This window comes from Macrotis lagotis, chromosome X (assembly GCF_037893015.1).
Source record: "Macrotis lagotis isolate mMagLag1 chromosome X, bilby.v1.9.chrom.fasta, whole genome shotgun sequence".
Lineage (NCBI taxonomy): Eukaryota > Metazoa > Chordata > Mammalia > Peramelemorphia > Peramelidae > Macrotis > Macrotis lagotis.
In genome coordinates, this window is record NC_133666.1 from 599,655,835 (window position 1) to 599,677,822 (window position 21,988).

Genomic DNA, 21,988 nt, shown 5'->3' on the forward strand with positions numbered 1-21,988 from the left:
CCATATTAGGCAAAATTTCAGCAAATTGATCATTCCCAATCTGTAGCATGAAGAAAGGTGGAGGGGCTATTTGAAGGTGCTACATTTAAAAGAAGGGCAGCTAAATGGTGCAGTCTTCAGGGCTGAAGACTCATCTTCCTGAATTCAAAAATGATTTCCAGCACTCATTAGCTTTGGGACCCTGGGCAAGTCACTTAATCGCTGTTTGCCTCAGTTTCCCCATCTGTGAAATGAGTTGGAGAAGGAAATGGTGAACTCTCAAATGGGGTCACAAAAAGTAGGACAAACCAAGTAGCAAATATTTAAAGTAATGAATAGAATAGCATTTTCAGAAACAAGATTTCAGAAACCTTGATAGTCCATTTAGTCAAGGGATCTGGCATAGCTCGTTAGCTCCTGAGGTTACTATTATAAGTCATCAAATCATCAAGCATTGATTAAGTTATTACTGTTTGGTGATCAATAGATGTACAAAGAAATGCAACTTGTTTGAGTTAAGACACAAGCACCAATTTGCCTGAAATTTCTCTCATTTCAATCACTGTCTTTAGGGTGGTGGGAGAACAACGCCCTGAACTAACATTTTCTTGGAAAATGTTAAATACATTAGAGTTGAAAAATAAACTGTTATGTGAGGGCATAGGGCATTACCAATTGAGAGATCAGGAAAGACTTCTTAAAGGAAGTAGTGTCATTTGAGTAAGACTTTAAAGGATTAGTATGAGCTGAATAAGCAGAGGCAAGGAGTCTTTGCTAGAGCTTTCTGAATGGTCTCCTCATTTCATGTCTCTCTACTATTCATTCTCCACTCAACTTGTAGAAGTGCAAATCTAGATGTGTTATTACTCTACTTAAGTTACTCCATAATTATCATCAGAATCAAATATGGCAGTTTTCTGACATCCCAAACCCTTCGTGGACTTATTGTACTCCTTTCTACATGTTCTATGATACAGCTATACAAACTCTTGCTGTCCAAATATTATGCAGTCAGGTGATGAATTAGAAGAGAGAGGAGTGTTTTTAAGGAAAGAGAGAGATTGGAAGCAGAGAAACTCATTAGGAATCTATTACAGTCCGTCCAGATAGACTATCAATGAGGGGTTAGACTGGGGCGGGGGGTGACAGTGGAAACAGAGATGAGACTATGAGAACCAGAGATCTCTGACTTTTATCAGAGATGTTTTGGATAGTAACCAGAAGAATGGAGTCAGTAAATTTTTGAGACTTCTTTTAAGTCTTTGGGAATTTCATTTCCCCCTGTACTTTCGGGCTGCAGCCAAAAAGCTTAGATGGAATTCCTAATAGTCTTCATTCTCTCCTTTTGCTTTGTAGTTGTTTGCCCTGAAGGCAGCTACTTTCTGGATGAAGAATGTATTCCCTGTTCTCTTGGATTCTACCAAGAGCAGCCAGGCAGCTTGGCCTGTGTCCGCTGTCCTACAGGGAGATCTACCATTTCAACTGGAGCTTTCAGCCAAAGTCATTGTAAGTGAATGCCTCAGGGCCTGCTTCAAAAGAGAGCCCCTCCCAAATACTACCATTTCATGTGGACTATTGCAATAGCCTTTTAATTGATCTCCCTGCTTCAAATCTCTTCCCACTTTAATCCATACTCCTTAGAACTACACAAGATGATTTTCCTGAGGGACAGATAGGACCATATCATTACTCCACTCAGTGCTCTCTGGTGGCTACTTATAATCTCTGGGATCATAAACAAATTCCTGTTTGGCATTCCAATTGCTTTACAATCTTACCCTATCCTACCTTATTTTACAGGCTAGTTGAATTCAACATTTTACTATTTCTTATCCATATTACTTCATCTCCTATCTCTGTGCTATTTTCTTTTTGCAAGAGTGATTGTTTATGCTTTGAATAGACTCCTACCTCACCTCTCCCTCTTAGAATTCCTAGGCTCTTTCAAGATTGGACCAAGGTCTAGTTACTATATGAGGTTTTTCTTGGTGCCCCTAGTTCTTAGTGCCTCCCCCTCCAAGTGTCACTCTGGTCTTTATAGTTTCCTACCCTATTTGGTTTACTATGGATCCAAAACAAAGTGCTGACTTTAACCTCTAAGTCATTTTACGGAATCATCCCAGGCACCTGCAAAACTGCCTAGCAAACCCCCCAATGCTTGGGAGAATCAGAATAAATCTGAGTCTTTCTTATTTCTTCAGTGCTTAGCCCAATGTTGGACTCATAATAAACACTTAATAAATGTCTGTTGGCTGACTGATGTTCCCCTGCAGGTGTCACTGATTGTCAGAGGAATGAACTGGGACTGAAGTGTGATGATGATGGTGGATACATTCCTAGTCAGAAAAACCTGAATGACGGGAGATCCTTCTGTGTGGACAGCCTTGGAAAGAAGTTGGCGTGGACAGAAACAGATGGTCCTTTGACCAATTCCCAATGCCTAAGTATGTGCTAGATGGGAAACCAACCAAGGAACTAGGAAGAAAACCCATAATGGGAAAAACATAAAAAGATACTTCGGGGCATTAAATTGGAGCTATTTAGGTCATCCAGCTGAGGAATGATACTTAAATATAAGTCCATTTTTGATCATTTCCATTGGCCAGCTTATCCTTTCCCATAAAATAGATCCATGTAGAAAAGCAAGATTTTTTTTAAAAGCCTTGGAATTGAAATCAGAAGGCCTAATTTAAATTCCCACTATGAAGCTTACTATTTGGCCTGAATAGGTCATTTGTTGTTGCTTTGTCATTTTCTGTCATGTCCAACTTTTTATGACCCTATTCAGGGTTTTCTTGGCAAAGGTGCTGGAGTAGTTAGTCATTTCCATCTCCAATTCATTTTACAGATGAGGAAATTGAGGCAAATAGGGTTAAGTGACTTGCCCAGGGTCACATAGACAAGATCTGAAATCAGGAAGATTCAACTTCCTGACATCAGACCTGGCACTTTATCCAACTGCAACACCCAACTGCCCCTGAGTAGGTCACTTTGCTTCCATTTCCTTATCTATAAAATGTGAATTAAAATATCTACTTGGCAAACCTTTCAGGGTTTTTGTGAGGATCACAAATACATGTGAATTTTTTAAAATTAATATTCTTTTCATTCACATGTAAAAACAACTTTCCATTCATTTTTAATAAGATTTTGAGTTTCAAAGTTTTCTCCCTCTGTCCTTCCCCTCCTCATTTCCCTAGATAATCCTGATACATGTTATGCATGTGCAATCAGGTAAAACATATTTCCAAGGGAGTGGTTTTTAAGTAGCAAGTGCTATGCACATGTAAACTCTCATTATTATTTTCCGAGGTACCTTCCCATCCCATATGACCTTTGAAGTATAGTAGTTTTGATTTGCTCATAGGTCATCAAATAAAAATGAAAGACCAGTCATGTATAGCTAAAATAAGAGGAAACCACTAGATATCCTCTGTGCTCCAATAACTCAGTATTAAGAGGAATATAAGAAGGCTTCCAACTCCTTGGTAGTGAATTTATGAGAGACAATAGATAATTACATAAGGTAGGCAGGCACGATTCTGTTGTGATCCTTACCACCGCACAATCAATGAGATTATGATGTTTATTGGAGCCCAATAGGATGTCCCATTTGGTCCTTTCCCTTGGAGATGGTTGTCTCTATTTTACAGATGAAGAGACTAAAACATAGAGGTTAAAAGATTTGCCCAACAGTAATATAAGTAGCTGATTTCTAATAGTCACCCAAGTAACTGATTCCACTAGATATTCTTAGGTGCCTAATAAATGATTATTGAAGGAAGGTAATAAGCATTTCTTTATTGCCAACTATGTGCCAGATCCAGGTGAATGGATGGAAGGGTAGAGGAATAAATCACTTCTTATTTAACAGAACCATTTGCAAGGAGATATGTCTAAGTATATGTTATCTATCTGTCAACACATACCTCTCTCTCACATCATGTCCTAACTTTTCTTATGGCCTTGCCCAGAGTTTTCAGAAAATATATTCAAGCCTATTCAAATCCTACCTTGTGTCATCTTGGCTACAATTTTCCAGTGTTTCATAATTTAGTAGAAAGAGTAATAGGGCTTAAGGTCAGAAGACGTGTATTTCAGTCTTGGCTCTGAAAGCTTAGCTTAGTAGCCAAGGGCAAGTCACTTCATTTGAATGCATCTCGGCTACCTCATCTATAAAATAGACCTAAGGATAACTACTGCCTACCTCGAGCTTCTGGTTATAAAAAAGCACTTTGTAAACTGACAGTTAATTAATAATGTAAGTTATTACTTTACCAGCTAGAAAAGAGGTCTGTACTTCTAGTCAAGAAGTGACATGTTTACAAATACTTACCTCTTCTACTTAATTTTGGGACCCTGGGAAGTTGAGCTTTCCCCCTCCAAAAATGAAGCTAATTGTTTTTGATATTATCTACCTAACAAATATTTAATATAAGGAAGGTATTTTTTCAAAATTTAAGATGATTGTAGAAATATGAGTTATTATTAAGAAGAGTGCCTCTTACTTTGTCTTTATTATCTTATATTAAGGAATGATTTATTCTTTTGGCCACCCACCAACCACTTTATTTCCTGCTGATTGCTATGCCTTAACTGTCACTTCAAATCCTGCATCTGACACTTCGTGCCTTTTTGACTTTGGACAAATTGCTTAACCTTTCTGGTCATCTATTTCCTCATCTATGAGGTTAGACTGTTGAGTTATATGATTTCTACTGCCCTTTCCAGCTCTAAATCTATGATCCTAGGATTCTTAACATGTTAGAGCTCCAAGAGATGTCAGAGAGAACTCAAGAAGAGTTAACCTAAGTATTCTTAGCTGAGATCCAAAGGATCCATGGATGGATTTCAAGGAGTCTGCGAACTTGGATGGGAAAAAATTACATTAACCTTTAATTAAAACTGAGCTTTGATTCCAAATCACTTTAAAAAAAATCTGTTCTGGGAAGGAGTCTATAGGCTTTACCAGACTGCTAAAGGAGGGTCCATGTCACATTAAAAAGCTTAAGAACCCTTGATCTCAGGCAACCCCTTTAGGTTACAACTGAGGGAACTGAGACCCAGAGAGAATTACTCAAAATCAGGTAAATGTTAGTAAAATCACTAGGATTAGAACGTATGACTCCTGACTTCTAGTTCAATGCTCTGTCCACTGGTAACATTCTGCCTCTTGTCTACTTTTTTCCCCTTAGTAGCTAGGAAAATAAGCTGGGGAAGAGAAAACTTAATTGATATTTATCTCCTTGAATGAAATTAAAGCAGTTTTGTCCTTGCCTAGATGTAGATCTAGACCTAGGTGTAGGAATATTGGAAAACCCAGAAACCAGCCTCAGGGTAGAGAAGAAAGAGTCCCTATTAATTAAATTAAAGTTGGACATGAAGCCTATTAAAGAAGCAGGGTAAACCTCAAATTAGGTGGTCTGGGTAATAGATGTAAATGTTGCCCCTTTCCTGCCTGCAGCATTTCTTTGTAATTCCACCCATCACTCTCTATAATATTCCCCCCTGACCCCTACATTATCACTACCAGGAAAGGATGAGTTCTCTGGAAAGAGGAAGACAAGGGGAAAAAGATTTTCATTGTTAGTGGGTGAAGAGAAGCCACTTCCCATCTCTGGTCACGGGACAGCACCCCACCCAATGATTTTGAACAGTTGCCTTCCCAAATTCCAAAGAGATGATAGGAAGTATTTATGGGTGGCCCTGGCAGAGTGAACTTTACTCTCCTCTCATTAAGTGGCAATGATTTAACTGACTCTTGTTCTGGCTAATTATCATCAAGAGTAAGGTTTGACTAATCAGTGATATCTTATATGGGTCACATATATGAATAATCATGTCATCATGGCTTATACCTTGCTTGGACTCAGACATTCTAGCTACATCTAAAGCCATAGAGGAAAGAGTATGCCATTGGGCTATAAGGATTGCTATATGCTACTTCTGAATGAGTCACATACCCTCATCTCAAACAAAATAAGGACCCTACCCCCTTTTCTTCTCCTTTTATGTGTTGTCTTCCCCCATGAGGATATAAGCTCCTTATGGGCAGGAACTATCTTTTTGCTTGTATTTATAATTTTAGCCCTTAGGCTGGCATATAGTAAATCTTTAAATACTTTATTGACTAGCTGGTTGAAGCTAACAGGCAGCTAAGTGGCTCAGTGAATAGAATACTGATTTTGGAGTCAGGAAAAACCCTAGTTTAAAGGCTACTTCATACTTATTAGCTGGTTCATTCTATAGAAATCACTTACCATCTGTCTCTATTTCCTTATCTGTAAAATGAGGATAATAATAGCATTTCCCTCATTGGGTTGTTGTGAGGATCAAATTGCTATCCAACCCTTTTAAAAACTATGGAAATGCTAGCTATTATTATTATTATTATTATTAGTAGTAGTAGTAATAGTAGTAGTAGTGGTGGTAGTAGTAGTAGTAGTATATAAAGCTCTTTACAAACCTTAAAATGCTATTCAGAGGTGCAGCTAGGTGGCACAGTGCACAGAGCACCATCCCTGGAATCAGAAGGACCTGTGTTCAATTCTGGCCTCAGACACTTATTACCTAGCTGTGTGACCTTGGGCAAGTCACTTAACCCCATTGCCTTAAATAACAATCACTTTTGGCCCAATTTCCTCATCTGATGGATAAAGAAACTGTGATCCCAAGATGATGGGTGATTTATCTAGGGTATACACAACAAGTGAGTGGTAGATGGAGATGGGACTAAAACAGGTCATAGGAGAAGAGATAACCTTATTTTACAAGTGAGGATCTGATGTCTAAGTACAATAATAACTTCCACATTACAACTCCCCCATCATGGTTTCACTAGCATAAGAAATTAAATGGGAATTTTGAGGGAGTTTTGCAGAAGCTGCAGATGACACAGCCTATGACCAAATACTTAAATCAAACTTTACAACAAGGTATTACAAACACCCTATAAAAGAAAAAGAAAAAAATCAGACTTCTCTAGCATGCAGGGAGGGTACAAAAATTTGGGGTGGATTTTCCAGATGATGGAGTGTTGTAACCCTGAACCCCAATATGTAGAAGAGATAACTGTAGGTTAAAGACTCAACTAAGATCATATAGTAACAATTATCATTTGTACCCAGGTTCTCTAGCCCCAGGGTCAGTCCTCTTTCTAGGTGTCTTGACTATTGGATCAGTGCTCTCTCTATTATACCATATAGCCTAAAGGATAAAACTCTGCAGTTCTGCTATTTCTGCAAAGAGGCTGTTTGGCTTTTCTCAATCTTCTTTTCAAGCAGAAATGACAGTTTTATCCAAAACACCTGCTGCCTCTAGGCTTTGACAACCAGAACCACGTTTCCCATTATTGCCGGTTGTTATGTTTTGAGAATGAGCATTTTAAAGATTGATGTGTAATTTCTATCCTGTGGTTTCTTATGCAAATTTCCCGGGCTAAATTCTGATCTCAGTTCTGTCTGGTGGATTTCCACTTAAATAGCCAAGGTCCTCTGTTCAGAAATTTGTTTTCCTTCTTGCTTCTTGCAATTCTGCAAACAGAATTCATAGAATCAAAAATATTAAAAAATAATACATTGAGAACAGGAAGAGACCTTTAAGATCATGAAGTACAGAGATAAATAAACAACTCTTCAGAGACTAACTCTAGCCACTGACTGTTTTTGGATTACCTAGTAAGCTAAGATGGGTTTTTTTGCATTTAAATAAAACTTTGTTATATTTTAAAATAATTTTATCTATCTTAGTTTATACATACCAAAAATAAGTTCTTGGCAAAATTTGGCTCTTGATTTTCAGTTAGATGATGCCTGAATTCTAGTTCAATCCCTGAAGCCCACCTTTCCTGGTTAAGTGTCTTAGTCACAAAGTTGTCACAAAGAAAGTGGCAAAACTAATATTTGAACCCAGGTCTTCTAGATCCCAGCCCTCTTTGTACTGTACCACACTGCACCTCAGTAATAGTAGACACTTCTGAATGTAGATCATAGAGCTAAAATTACCTTAGCACCTAGAATTTTCAAGCAAAATTGAACATAAACACATAGGATATTACAACATAAAACTTTAGAGGACTAGAAAGGACTGAAAAAATACTCTAGAGCTTCTAATATTAGAACATAAAACATAGAAAGCTAGAGCATGTACATTTAGGGACACAGAGGAACTTTAGTCATCAAGTCTAGTACCCTCTCATTATTCTCATGTTTACTTTTTAGAGTAACTTTACCAATATTCATGAAGATATAGTCATAAATGTGACATCTCTAGGAAAATAGACTTATAAAAATATCGATCACTGTCTGATTCATCCCATATGTAGCAGGAAGAAGACTAGACTAGACTTGAGAGCACTTATCTCCACCATTTACTAACTATATGGCCTTGGGCAAATCAATTTTGAACTTTGATTTCCCCATCTGTATAATGGAGGGTAATAATAATAGTTGCTTAGTTCATCCCGTTCTAAGGGTAAAAATACGCAGTGCACTTTGAAAGGGCTTTGCAAACTTTAAGCTGGTATTTGTTGTTAAGTCATTTTTCAGTCATGTTTGATTTTTTGTTAACCCCTTGGGGATTTTCTTGGCAAAAATACTGGAGTTTGCCACTCCTTCTCCAGTTCATTTCACAGTTGAGGAAATTGAGGCAAAGAAGGTTTAAGTGACTTGCCCAGGGTCACACAACTAGGAAGTGTCTGAGACCAGATTTGAACTCATAAAGATGAGTCTTCCTGACTCCAACTCTGCTATTCTAATCATTGTATCACCTAAATCACCATTTATAAACTATTAAGTGGTATATAAATGTGAACTGATTGCCACCATTACAATTAAACTTCTTTTCTATACCTTTTAAGGTTTTATAGAACATTGTCCTCAGAATAACCCTGTGAAGAATGCAGGGCAAGCCTTATTTTCTTCACTCTATAGATGAAAATTCAAAGTGTTAAAGTAACTTGCCCAATCAGTCAACCAATATTTATTGAGTGCTTACTATTTTCCTGATATTGTATTAAATATCTCCAAAGAAAGGATAATTTATCATTCTGTTTTGGATGTTTTCCAATAAAAAAGATGCCATTGCATCTTAACCTAGTCTAATGTTGAAGAAACTTTCCTTATGGGAAATTTTCAACTTTTTATTTTAGATCTCTCCTGAAACACTTAAGCACCAGTCCTTTACTTCTTATCATTAACCTTCATATTAATTAATTAATTCATTCATTCAAAAAGCATTTTAAAGACCTATTAGGCACTATACTAGATGCCAGAAATGCAAAGACAAAAATGGAATAGTCCTTTTCCTCAAGTCACTTAGATTCTTTGCAGGGAAAGGGGTACATAAAAAGATATGTAAACAAAAATATAGATTGAGCAAATACAAGTTTATGAAGTGAACTGGGGAAGGGTACTAACAACTGGTGGACATCAAGATAAGCCTCATGTAGGAGGAGGTAGCATTTTGTTGCATTTCACTCTCCTTTTTAAAATTTTTTTTATTTATTTAAAGCAATGGGGTTGAGTGACTTGCCCAAGGTCACACAACTAGGTAATAATTGTCTGAGGCCAGATTTGAATTCAGGTCCTCCTGACTCCAGGGTCTGTGCTCTATTCATTGCACCACCTAGTTGTCCCTATACTCTCCTAACCAACCCACTGTAAAATCTCTTGTCCCCCTTAAATCAAAGGACTCCCAGACACTTAGACACGTGGGTCTCTGGATGTTCTCTAGTGCCAATATAATGAGTGTTGACACTGAAGAACCTTCTGGTTCAGTCCCAAGATACACATAAGTACAATTAAAGCTACAGAAATTCAACAGATGGTAAATTAAACTGACAGAATTTGCATTCTGGAAGACTAATTCAGCACACAGTACAGTATCTGATGATTTTCTTTATAGAGGGTTTTTTTTTTTTTTGGTTTTGTTTTCAGGCTCACTTGCCTGTAGGAATATTATCTCAAGCTCATTTAGAGCTAAAATTCCTCTTCCAGTGCCTCTTTGTGGTAGAGGTGACCCTAGGCCTCAGAGACTAAGGAAATGAATCACAAGGCACTTCCAGCCAAGCTCATAAAGGCTTCAAGATCAGGCTCAGGGAGAATCTGTATATCTATTGTCTAAGGATTAGTCTTGTCAGATGAGGGCAGCTAGGTGGTACAGTGGATAGAGCACCAGCTCTGGAGCCAAGAGGAACCTGAGTTCAAATCTGATCTCAGACTTTTGTTACTACCTGTGTGACCTTGGGCAAGTCACTTAACCTTGATTGCCTTGTATCCAGGACAATCTCCAGTTATCCTGAATCATATCTGGCCACTGGACCCAGATAGCTCTGGAGGAAAAAGTGAGGCTGGTAATTTAGCACAGCACCGCCTCACTCAAATCCAATTCACTTGCTTGTCATGGCATCACCTCCCTGATGCTATGGTCTTCATTGAGAATGAAGGACACACATCAGCAACAGAATCTCATAATCAGATTAGATACAAGGAGATGAATTTTTTTTGGTAAAGACAACTCTCAAAAGGCCATTTACTAAGATAGCATCAGTGGAGGAAATAACTACATTGATCTCTCACACTGATGCAATCATAGATTCTTGAAACATAAAAATGGTAAGAAAGAAGCATGTGTGTATGTGTGCATGTGTGTGTGAGTGTGTATGTGTGTGTGTGCACATGCACACAAGCACTAATAGGTTTGTGTTGAGGGAAATGCTTAGTAAACTTAAGACAACTCCATAAATAACAGTTGTCATTCATTTTCTTTTTTTATTAATAATAACCATGTGAAACACCTAGGGTCAGAATTATCATTCCTATTTTATAATTAAAGAAATTGTGGCCCAGGAAATTTTGAGAGAATCTCAGGTGGACCTGAGTCTACCTGAGCACTAATTCCATTCACAACTTACCCAGCAAGAAGACTTATGATCTCTTCTAAAAAGTGCCAGTTATGAAATTATAATTCATGGAGTAATTCATTCCTCTTTTGGACAACTCTTGATGAGTAAAGTGGTTTCTCCAAAGTCTTAAATCTGATAAGTGACAGAGCCTGCATCCCAACCCAGGTCTTTTTCCTCAAGCCCAGGGTTCTTCCATAACACACTCTTGCCTCTCTCTTTCATGTGTGGCTGGTGCTACTGGTCTACTAGATGCCTAGAAACAAACAAAACTAGATGTACTTACATAACAATATCTACATTCCCAGTACAGGGATCTGAGGAAGGACAATTGATGTGATTAATTATTTCCTGACTGAATGCCCCAATTACTTCCTTTATTGAGCATTTATCCTCTGCACATGAAAATTTCAATAGTCCATATTTTACTTGTAGTGTTCCAGAAATTTGATCCAGCCCCGGAATCTAAGGTTATCTTCAATGTAAAGGATGCCATGGTGATCCAATCTAAAACTGTGAAAGGAGAATTTCCACTGATGCAGTGCCTCTCAGGTAAGAAAAATGTTGTACCTGAGGGGAGATTGGGGTGGGTGGGGGGCATAACATGGGGATTATTTTATACTTTCCACACTAAAAAATCAATGACCTAGTTACTAAGTTTGTATCTTTGAAGAATGTATATGTCATCAGACCTCAAACCTTGCTGTCATAGATAACAATGGTTCTCCTAATGTTGGTTCCAAGTGTGGTTGGGGAGATAAGAAATACAACTCAAGAGAGACAGAGGGTTTTTTAACCTTGGACTCCCAGACTCCATGAAATTCATCAATAATTTCAGGGGTGTCATGAATTTAGATAAGGGAAAAATATATCTTTATTTTCACTAACCTCCAACTGAAGTTTAGCTCTTCCTTTGATTATTTATATATACACTATTTTTCCTTTGGTAAAGAGATCCATAGACTTTATTGGATTGCCATAAGGGTCCATGACAACAAAACAAAACAAAACCAAAACAACAAAAAACTCAATCCAAATTAAAAATCAGCAACTCCAGCTCTACAGGATTTATTAGAAAGCTGTAAAAAAAGACCTAGATGTAGATTCAGAAGACAAAGGTTTGAAATTTGGTCTTATTATGTACTTCTTCCAAGGGGAAAAGTCTTTGGGTTGGAAATACTAGCACAAAAACGACTAATTGGGATGTATTATTCAGAATAAATATGGAGATGATAGATGAATACCTAGCATCATACAGATGAACTATATTCCAACATTCTGAAAGAACTGGCAGATTACTTCCAGTGATCTTTGAAAGACTGGAGAAAGGGGAAGACCCTTCAGATTTAGACAAAGGTGAATGTCACTATTTTAAAGAAGAGAGAATGAAATCTGTTGATAATAGATTCATGAGGTTGATTTGAATTCTTGGAAAATATTTAGATTGCATTATTAAATTATTAGACATGTAGAAAATTAAGTGGTAATCACAAAGAGCCAACATGACTTTATTAATTACACATTAATGCTAGACTAACCACAGTTTTTGATAAGATTTCAAGATAGATTAGCAGACAAAGTCTCTTAGGTCATACTTGAGAAGAAAGAGAGGGGTGAACCTGATAGTAATATAAAATGCAGTTGATTCAGAACTGGTTGAATGACTCAAAAAGGAGCCATTAATGCTTTGAGTTCCACTAGTTGACTTCCCTTTGAGTTCCCTAGTTGACTTTCCTAGAGAATTTGTACCTTAACCTTTATTGTCCAACGTTGTTAAAAAAAAAAGTCCCAGATGACTCTGGAGAAGAAGGGGAGGTTGGTGACTTTCCACAGCCCTCCTTCACTTAAATCCAATTTACGTTCATGTCATGGCATCACTTCCCTGATGTCATGGTCCTCTTCAGGAACAAAGAATAAAGGTAGAGGTGGAATCTTTTTCAGTTCTGTAGGAGACATGAAGCTTATGATATCCAGCCCAACATTCTGGTCAAGTCTGCTCTAAGTCCAGTTCAACTCTTGTTGAATCCTTTCATTTAGTGGATTTGCTATCAATTCTGGCTTCAACAAGTCAGTTAGAACTCAGAATTCTGGGATTCAGGGATCCTATCATTGTTTAGATGGCAAAACTGAATCACAGCGAAGAGATGCAACTTAACCCAATGTCATTTAATCTAGTATTTCTTCCAAAATGTCACATTTCCTCATATAGCAAAAAGGAACAATTAAATCAGAAAAGAAGTCAGCTCAATAGAAGGTAAGATGTAAGATGTAAGATGCTTATATAGCTAAGAAACAAGGTGTGAGAATTGGAGTGGGATGTAGGGCAGGAAGGAAGTTGGCAACAAACTTGTATATACCTGATAGGGAGGCTTTTCTTAGGTAATCTTTTAAAACATCAAGATGTGCTAATTGTGCCGAATCCTGGATATTTATACTCAGAAACAGGAGAATCATTTAAAAGTGAAATACTTTGAACTTCTGAGAAGAAAAATCTACAAATGTAATTTTATCTACAAATGTTGTAATTGTTTTTGGGAATTCTGTGGATTGTATCCTCCAATATGGGGGGATCAAATATCTACATATACTACTACTAATAATACTAGTATTACTACTATTACTTAAACAATAATATTATTACTACTACTACTGCTATTGCTACTACTTACTACTACCACAAGTATTAACTACCACTACTATTATTGCTAGTGATGTATTACTAATACTACTACTATTATCATTATTAGTGCTGCTGCTACTATTGCTACCTCTAATTATAAAAATCACCTCTCTTCATCGTAATCTATTTCTTAGAGATGATATGCAAATCCTTGCAAAGACCTTACAGGCAAAATGATTACTCTGAATCTAGAATCTAGTGACATTATTGGGAACGTAAAGGGAAAAATCCAAGACAAAGAGGGCTTCCCTCCTGGCCAGCAATGTTTGCAAGATTGTGAACAAAAAAAAATGAAGAAAGGAATACTTGCTCCACTTGCCTCATAGGGTGGCAGTGAGACTCAAAGAAGATTAATGTGTTTGTGACTATAATCAGTATTATAATTGTGAGTTTTGTCTTTTTTCCTCTTGCTGTTTCTAGATTGTTCTGACAATGAGGCTTGCACCTTCCTCACAGTGGCTGGAATTGGATCTGATGTTGTATGTGATTTCTACACTGGCACAGATATCAACATTGATTGTGCAGCTTCCAGTCAGGTCAGTGGAGTTAGTTACTTTGCAGTCTCACATTGATTCTTGCTGGTCTCTTTGTTTATAATTCATGGCACTTATGAATTTGGAGAAATTGGCTTGACCCAGTAAGGAAATCAGGTTGTTAGACTTAACCCTAAAAGGGAAATTACCATGTGAAATGAGACTGCTCATATGAGCTCATCTATTGACTAAATCTCTTGGGAGCATCACAGACATAAAGTTAGTTTATGAGATATAGTCAGCACCTGCTGTGAGCTATATCCTTGTCTTCTACTATTTGGTAGATGGTAGAGACAAGAATTAACCCTTAATATAGGCAAAGGAGGTAATTCAGATAGACAGATACAGATCTAATTAAAGAGAAATAAAATAAAATAAAACTAAATTAATATAATTATTATATAATCATTATAAAACAAATTTATAAATAGCTATATTGTATTAATCTCATATATTAATAAAATATACTTATATAATCTATATTAAAAATAATGGCATATGCAATATATACATATAGCATTGCATTATATAATCATATATATGATTATATATTACCATAGAATGTATTACCATATATTACTAGATGAACTATATATATATATATATATATATATATACACACATAGACATGTGTATTATAAACACAAATATAAAACCACTAGAATAATTATATTTTGAAATTCCATTGAAATTTTTTTGAGGGGGGTATTTGAATATATGTTGTTGTGACATAGAATCATAGATCTAGAGCCATGCATTTTTTCAAGGACACACAAATATCCCCCCAACCGGTATGAATAATGTCAGAAGTTCTCATTATTAAAGACTCACACTTTTGCATTTATATAGGTGCTTCTAAGCAGTTCTTGCTAAAATAATGCTTATCTATCTATTATAATTCTAAATTTAGTATTCATCAACAAAAACAAACAATATTGTAAGAGGTCAAAATATGTGAAAACAATATTTGAGCTCCCTGACCCGTGCCTTGAATGTACCCCCTTTTCACCTTTGCCTCTTGAAATCCCTAATTTTTTTCAAGACTCGGTTCAAATTCTACTTCCTCCAGGAAGCCTTCCCCAATTTCCACTCCTCACCAAAGTTCCCTTGAATAAATTTTGTCTATACTTATATACATATATGACTATATGTGTGTGCATATGTGTATATAAATATACATATATACACACATTTATAAATATATACATACAAACATTTGTAAATAGGTAGAACATTGAACTTGTAGTCAGGAAGACTGGGGTTTGAATTATAATTTCAAGAACTTATTTACTATATGGCCCTAAACAAGTTGCTTAATTACTCAGTCTCAGGTTTTCTCCTGTAAATTCCATCTACCACTCTGAGTTGTTGTAAAGAGAAATTGTTTAGGAAAAGTATTTTGCAAAACTTGAAATATTATTAACTACTCAGGTCTCTTTAAACTCTGAAGTTCTGTGATATTAAGTAATTACTATGTGATAGGCCCTGGAGATGCACAAATAAGAGCTACATTTATTCAAGGTTTGCAAAACACTTTGCAAATATGATCTCATTTTATCCACACAACGATCCTGAGTGGTAGGTGCCATTTTTCAGCCCTTGTTCTTGTCCTCTTATTAAGCAGTTAGGAGGCAATATTCAAACTCAAGTCTTCTAATTTCCAGTCTAGCTCTCTTATCCATTGCGCTACTTAACTGCCTCTTAAGATGTCTAACCTCAAGAACTTTATATACTATTGGGGAAATCATATCTATATAGCCAACAGTATGCTATAGTCAGCTTGTACTGGGCTCAGTAGAATAAATTATTAATATTTCAATATGAACATTTATACATCAGTAATTGGAAAATGTAATAAATCAAATCTTGATTTTGTTTTATTTCTAGACTTAGAAAAAGTAATGAGGACATGTAGAAAATTAAGTTTAAAGTATGTTATGTACTATATTTTCAGAGAACTAATTGTTCAAATATTTACCACCATACCTTTAGCTATATCTATGTTTATGACTAAAGTTATATCTATAGCCATATCCTTCTCTATATCATATCTTTGTGTTTATACATATCTTTATATATATGTATATGTATATATATATATGTATATGCAATTTCATATTTGGAAGGTATCTCTGTGATATGCAAACACGTACATACCATATACATACATATCCATATACACACTTATATACATACATTTGCAAGTATTCTTTAATAGATATAGCTAGGTCTAAAAATTTTTCTCTATGTAGATATATAGTTAGATGGTAGCTAGGCACCTGGTGTCAGGCAGACTCATCTTTCTGAGTTGAAAATGGACCTCAGACACTTACTTATCTGTGTGATCCTGGGCAAATCATATAACCCTGTTTGACTTGGTTTCCTCATCTGTAAAATGAGCTGAGGAAGGAAATGAAAAATTACTCTATTATTTTTGCCAAGAAAACCCCTAAATAACCCCACTGCTTCCAAGGAAGAAAGAAAATCTTAATTGGGATCACAAAGAGTCAGATTGGACTGAAAAATGACTGAAAATCTTGTTAGAAAGATAGTTAGCTAGCTAATTATTTTCCCCAATTGAGAATAGGCTTTATGAGGGTAAGAAACGTCCATTTTAGTCTTTGTATTCCTAAAACTTGTCACATAAGGAAATTGGATCCATGGGGAAGGAGAGGATAACCTAGGAAAATGGGAATTAGGAAGAAGCAAAGAAGTATGATAGACCTTCCTATTTGTCTTATAGCTAACCCTGGAAAGGTACAAAGGAGCTAGAAAACAGTGGTCCTTGCTCTTGAAATGGTGATAGTAGTTTGAGTATGTGCCACCTCCAGAGATCCAACCCATACTAAAGAATTTTCACTCTTTAGTATCCCAAATAGGAGGTAGTTCAACTTTCACTGTACACCAATAGTAATTGGGTAGCTGCACTACTATGTAATATGTAGTCCTTCAAATACTTGAGGGATTGTTTTCTTCTCAAGTTTTCTGTTTTATTTGTTAAATGTTCTTTACCCAGTCATCATATGAAATAATTAAATAATACCTACGAGACGATTTCTCCTTCAACATTTCCTGTGACTGGGGCTTACTATCCTACAAGATTGCATTTTTTTCTTTGCTTTAAAGGATATCTTATCTAGCCTCCCTATCCCATGAAGGAAAGGAATAAGTAGTTGGAAAAACCTTGCCCAAGGACTAGAGGACCAGTTATTGAGACGCTTTCTTTCCACAGGAACAAGATGCCCTGGGAAATTCTGCTGCCACTAGCTTTGAACAACTGAATTGTCTTCTTAAAGTGAAGAATGATGATAAAACTTCTGTGACTGTATATTTGAAAAAGGGTATGTTTTGAAGGGATGCCTTATTGCTTCAGCAGGTGATTCATGTTTTTGGTATTGCAATATTTTTAGAGAGACTCTTAAGTAGGGCTGAATTCACTTAGATTGCATTTCTAAACAGAATGATTTTGTGTAAAAAGTCAGAAGGATGCAGGAGAGATGTGAGTTTCCCATGTCATAAATAAATATTTATCAAAGACCCACTTGTATGAGCAACAGTAGATAAAGTGACACAATACATATTCCTTGACCTTGAGCTAGATGGTCCAGTGGAGAAAGTTCTTGCTTCAGAGTCAAGAAGATTTGAGAACAAATTCTATTTTAAATACTTAGTATTTGTGTGACCCTAGGGAAGTCACTTAACATTTTTGAGCCTCAGTTTCTTTATTTGTAAAGATGAATTCAATGACCTTTAAAGTCCCTATCAGCTCTAGATCAAGGACACTATGCCCTGGGTATAGCCATTCCTATGAAACTTAAATTCTAGGGAAAAGGTTTCTCATGATTGAAATTTAACAAAAATGTAAACTGTGACAAGTTTCTTTGAACAAGCTATCATTTATTAATAGAGGTATGCTACCTGATAATAAAAGGGCAATGACTTACCTCCATTTATGCCAGTGATCCTCAGCAAAAAGATACATTTCCTTTTCTAGATTTTAGGGAATAGAGACAAAAATAGAATTGAATAAATGATCATAGAATTGGAGTCAACATGATTGGTTACATGCTTAAAGTGAAAGGAAAAAATATGATTGGTTGGAAGTTTAGTAATGGGGATCCAACAATGATCTCTCCTTCCTCCTTGTGATTAAGACTACAAAGTTTAGAGATAATGAATCAGATCTTTTGGTTAGAAAGTCAATACATCTTTGAAGGATAGTTTTGTGGTGTAAAAATACACCATCAAAGTTCTTTATGTTCAGACACATTACTCAAAGTTTAAACCAAAGCTCTTTAAAAAAAAAAACAACTGAATTTTTTGAGATCAGAATAGAACAGGAAATTAGAAAGAGAGCTGAATTTTTAAACTTAATTCATTATAAACTAATTGAATTTCATATCTAAGTTCAGAGGCAAAGAATGATGACTTATGCTGTTAAGGGACAAAAATTGTAAATAGAATCAATAAGAAAATGATACAGGATCAATTCAGTCTTCTTAGATTGAATGATCATTTCTCAGTAGAGAAATTTAACCATTTAACCATTGAGATTCTTTTCAATTCTAAAATAGTGGGATTTTGTGAGATCTTAGGAAAAATCACTTAATAGCTCTGAGCTTCCATCTCTTGACTTTGAAAATGGTTAGTTAACACTCAAACTCTAATTTGTGAGGAACTTCATAAGTCATAATGAGTTATAGGAATAGAAGTAATTATGCTTATAATTACTTATTTTCACTACCTCACTGGAAGTAACCTCATTGAAGGTACTATTTGAAGATGGAAGGAAAAAATTGGTATGCCCTCCTAGAAGGCGAGGTCTATCTCCCTTTTTTCATCATATCCCCAGTGCTTAGCACAGTGATAATGCTAAATAATAACACTGATTGATTGATGTAGACATACAGAATAAATGCATGTATTTTTATCAATATGCATTATTCCACCTCTGCCACTCTGTGACAGACTGACTTTCTTCATCTGTAACTGAGATAATTTGCATTAGATAAGCTCTAATATTTCTTGCATGGCAGCTAGTGAATAGAGTGTCGGATCTGAGTTCAAATCTAACCTCAGAAACTTGATAGTTATATGACCTTTGCTTATGTCCCTTAGCCCTATTCGCCTCAGTTTCCTCCTCTGTAAGATGAACAGAAAAAAAAATCAAAATGGGGTCAAAAAAAGGTTGGATACAACTGAAATGACTGAAAAAAATTTTTCTATCATTTGATGTAAGCATATTAAAGCCCCTTTAAAGGGGTCTTTCTTTGTATTTCCATTGTCTAGCCCAATGTCTAGCAAATACTAAGCATTTAATAACTCAATTTAGATATAAGATAGATCTGGATTTTACTTCTAACTCTAATATTTATTAGCTAGGTAACTCTGAATAAGTGATTCTACTTCTCAGTTTTATCATATAGATAGTACCACAGTGGAGATAAAGTGTTCATCTTGGAGTCAGGAGGATCTGAGTTCAGACATAAATCTGACCTCAGACACTCATCTAACTATATGACTGAGAAAGTTACTTAATCTCTATCTGCTTTAGTTTCTTCAAGTGTACAATGGGAATGGTGATATCTTCTATCTCCTAGGGATTTGGGAAAGATCAACTAAGATAATATTTATAAAACATAGCATGGCTCCTAGTACTTATTTTGCGCTTAATGGAGATTTGTTTCTTCTTGTGACTGTCTATTTCTCAGGGTCATTGAGACAAAAGTGTTTTCATGAAATCTCAAGTAATTTAGAAATGTGAGTTATTATTTTGAGGATGAAATAAAAGACCTCTTCGACTGGGATATGGAGGTGACAGTGTGTTCTTCAGGGCCAGCCTACTCATATTTGATAGCCTCACTTCTGAGTCCAAATCATTGATGAGGTGATGAGTTTTTTGGCCATAGAGACTCTGGAAAGTGGACCATGTGAGAAAAGGGTTTTTCATCACTATCAGGATAAAAGCAAAAAACTTTGCAGTACTGAAGTGTTGATGTGTCTCAAGAGGCCCAGAGCAAGTGTTCCAAACTTCAAGGAAAGGTCAACAATGTTGACCAACCCTTGCTATTGTCTTGTTTCTCAGTTCTAATCAAGGTAGGAGCTGAAATCATATCTATCGCTATATGTCAATTAATTATAGTCTCTACCTCCAGACAGAGCCCATCATGACCCTCAAAGACAGACCCTGCCTTTCACTTCAACTTATACCAGGAATACAAAGAACAATGAATCCACGATTTACACCTATGTGACCTTGGATAACTTTCATGGGTTATTATGATTCATCTTTATGTTTCTTTAAAAAAATTAATACAATTGGACAATCTCCTTTAAGATTGCTTCAAAATTATGGGTTTTTTTTTTTTTTTTACCAATAGCAATGTATGACTGTGACAATCAAACCATAAGAAAAGTTGAAAGACATGGTAGCAATGCTTTTGAATTGTGGGGCTGGAGAAGGCTTTTCAAAGTCCCTTGGATAGTGAGGAGATCAAATCAGTCAATACTTACAGGAATTAATTGACGCTGTTCGTTTGATGGTTAGACACTGAAACTGAAGCTTTGGTCACATAATGAGAAGAAGAATTCATTGGGAAAGACTTTGATGAAGACAAAAGGAAAATGGGATCACAGAGGATAAGATGGTTAGATAGTGTCATGGAAGTAATGAAAATGAGCTTGGAGAGACTTTGGGAGATAGTGGAGGATAGAAGAGCCTGGTGTGCAGTGGTTCTTGGAGTAATAGAGTCAGAAATGACTGATTGACTGAAAAAGGGGGAAAAACCTCTGAATTCTAAGTCTTTCTCTTCTTTTCCCCCCACATCAGACTAAGCTCTGGGAGTAGTAGCTAGCAAAGTAAATAATAAACTTATGTGTTCCAGACCTGTGTCCTCATTTGACCATTTTTGGCTTATATCAAAGGTCATAATTTATGAAATTTCCATTTATATTTTCATTTTTCTAATGTTTCAGGTAGGGATCAGGTAAGATATTGTCTGTCAGGTCTATCTGCTGCCTGGTTACTCTCTTCTGCTTTGGCAGAGTATGCTAGGGTGTGGGCATTGTGTAATTGGACTTTCAAATCTCTCATTTCTAAGACTGAATGCCATGGTAACAGAACCCTGGAGCTGTTCCTTGAGTATTTTTATGCTGATTAGTTTTACTGATGGATTTTTTTAAGTACAGCATTTGTAAGCAAGAGAGTACAAATTTTGCTTTCTTGGTAGGAAAAAAAAAAGTTCTTTAAAAAATACAGCCTGGCCTTTGCTCTTGATTTTATAAATGCAAAATTTTATTAAACTTCTTTTTTTGGTTCTTATTGTTAGTTAGAGGAACAAAGGTTTAGATTTGAAAGGGACCTGAGAGTTCATTGTGTATAACCTCCTCAATCAACATATGAAGAAACTGATGTCCAGCAAGATTTGGACTGCCCTGAGATCATAGAAGGAATATATATTTGTTGAATATGTGCCATTTTAGGAACAATGGCAAGAATAGTCATTCTACTTTCTCAAAATGAAATAGAGCTAATCTCTTCTGGGCAAAATATGTGACATTTGTTGCTAAACATGACCTTCCTTGAGGCTAGTGCCTGTTGATTATGTTGGAATGTGAATTGGAGAAGTAAGGTACTCCAAGGATTATGCCTTGTGCCAGACTGCCCTGGGGTTAAAAAGAAAAATGGAGATGACTTAACCTAGTTCCGTATTCACAGCAGGTGTTTAATCAACATTGCATTTGAATTTGGTACACAGTTAAGACTTTAACCCAAGATTGATCCCATCACTAACCATATGATGAGGGTAGATTCAAGGGAAAGCAAATATCTGCTATTTTAGAAGCATTTAAATGATAATTCCAATACTAGTATAAACCAGCTAGTATTTGGGGAGA

General features: G+C 36.1%; 1 protein-coding gene across 1 annotated transcript in view; it reads left to right on the forward strand.

Moving 5' to 3' along the window:
• Positions 1-21,988, forward strand: part of TG (thyroglobulin) — a 369,651-nt gene that overhangs the window by 91,914 nt on the left and 255,749 nt on the right. Inside the window, exons 21-25 of the mRNA XM_074202133.1 lie at positions 1,336-1,485; positions 2,253-2,423; positions 11,315-11,431; positions 13,980-14,095; positions 17,325-17,433. Coding sequence (XP_074058234.1) covers positions 1,336-1,485; positions 2,253-2,423; positions 11,315-11,431; positions 13,980-14,095; positions 17,325-17,433 — 663 coding nt within the window. The remainder of the gene's footprint in view (positions 1-1,335; positions 1,486-2,252; positions 2,424-11,314; positions 11,432-13,979; positions 14,096-17,324; positions 17,434-21,988) is intronic.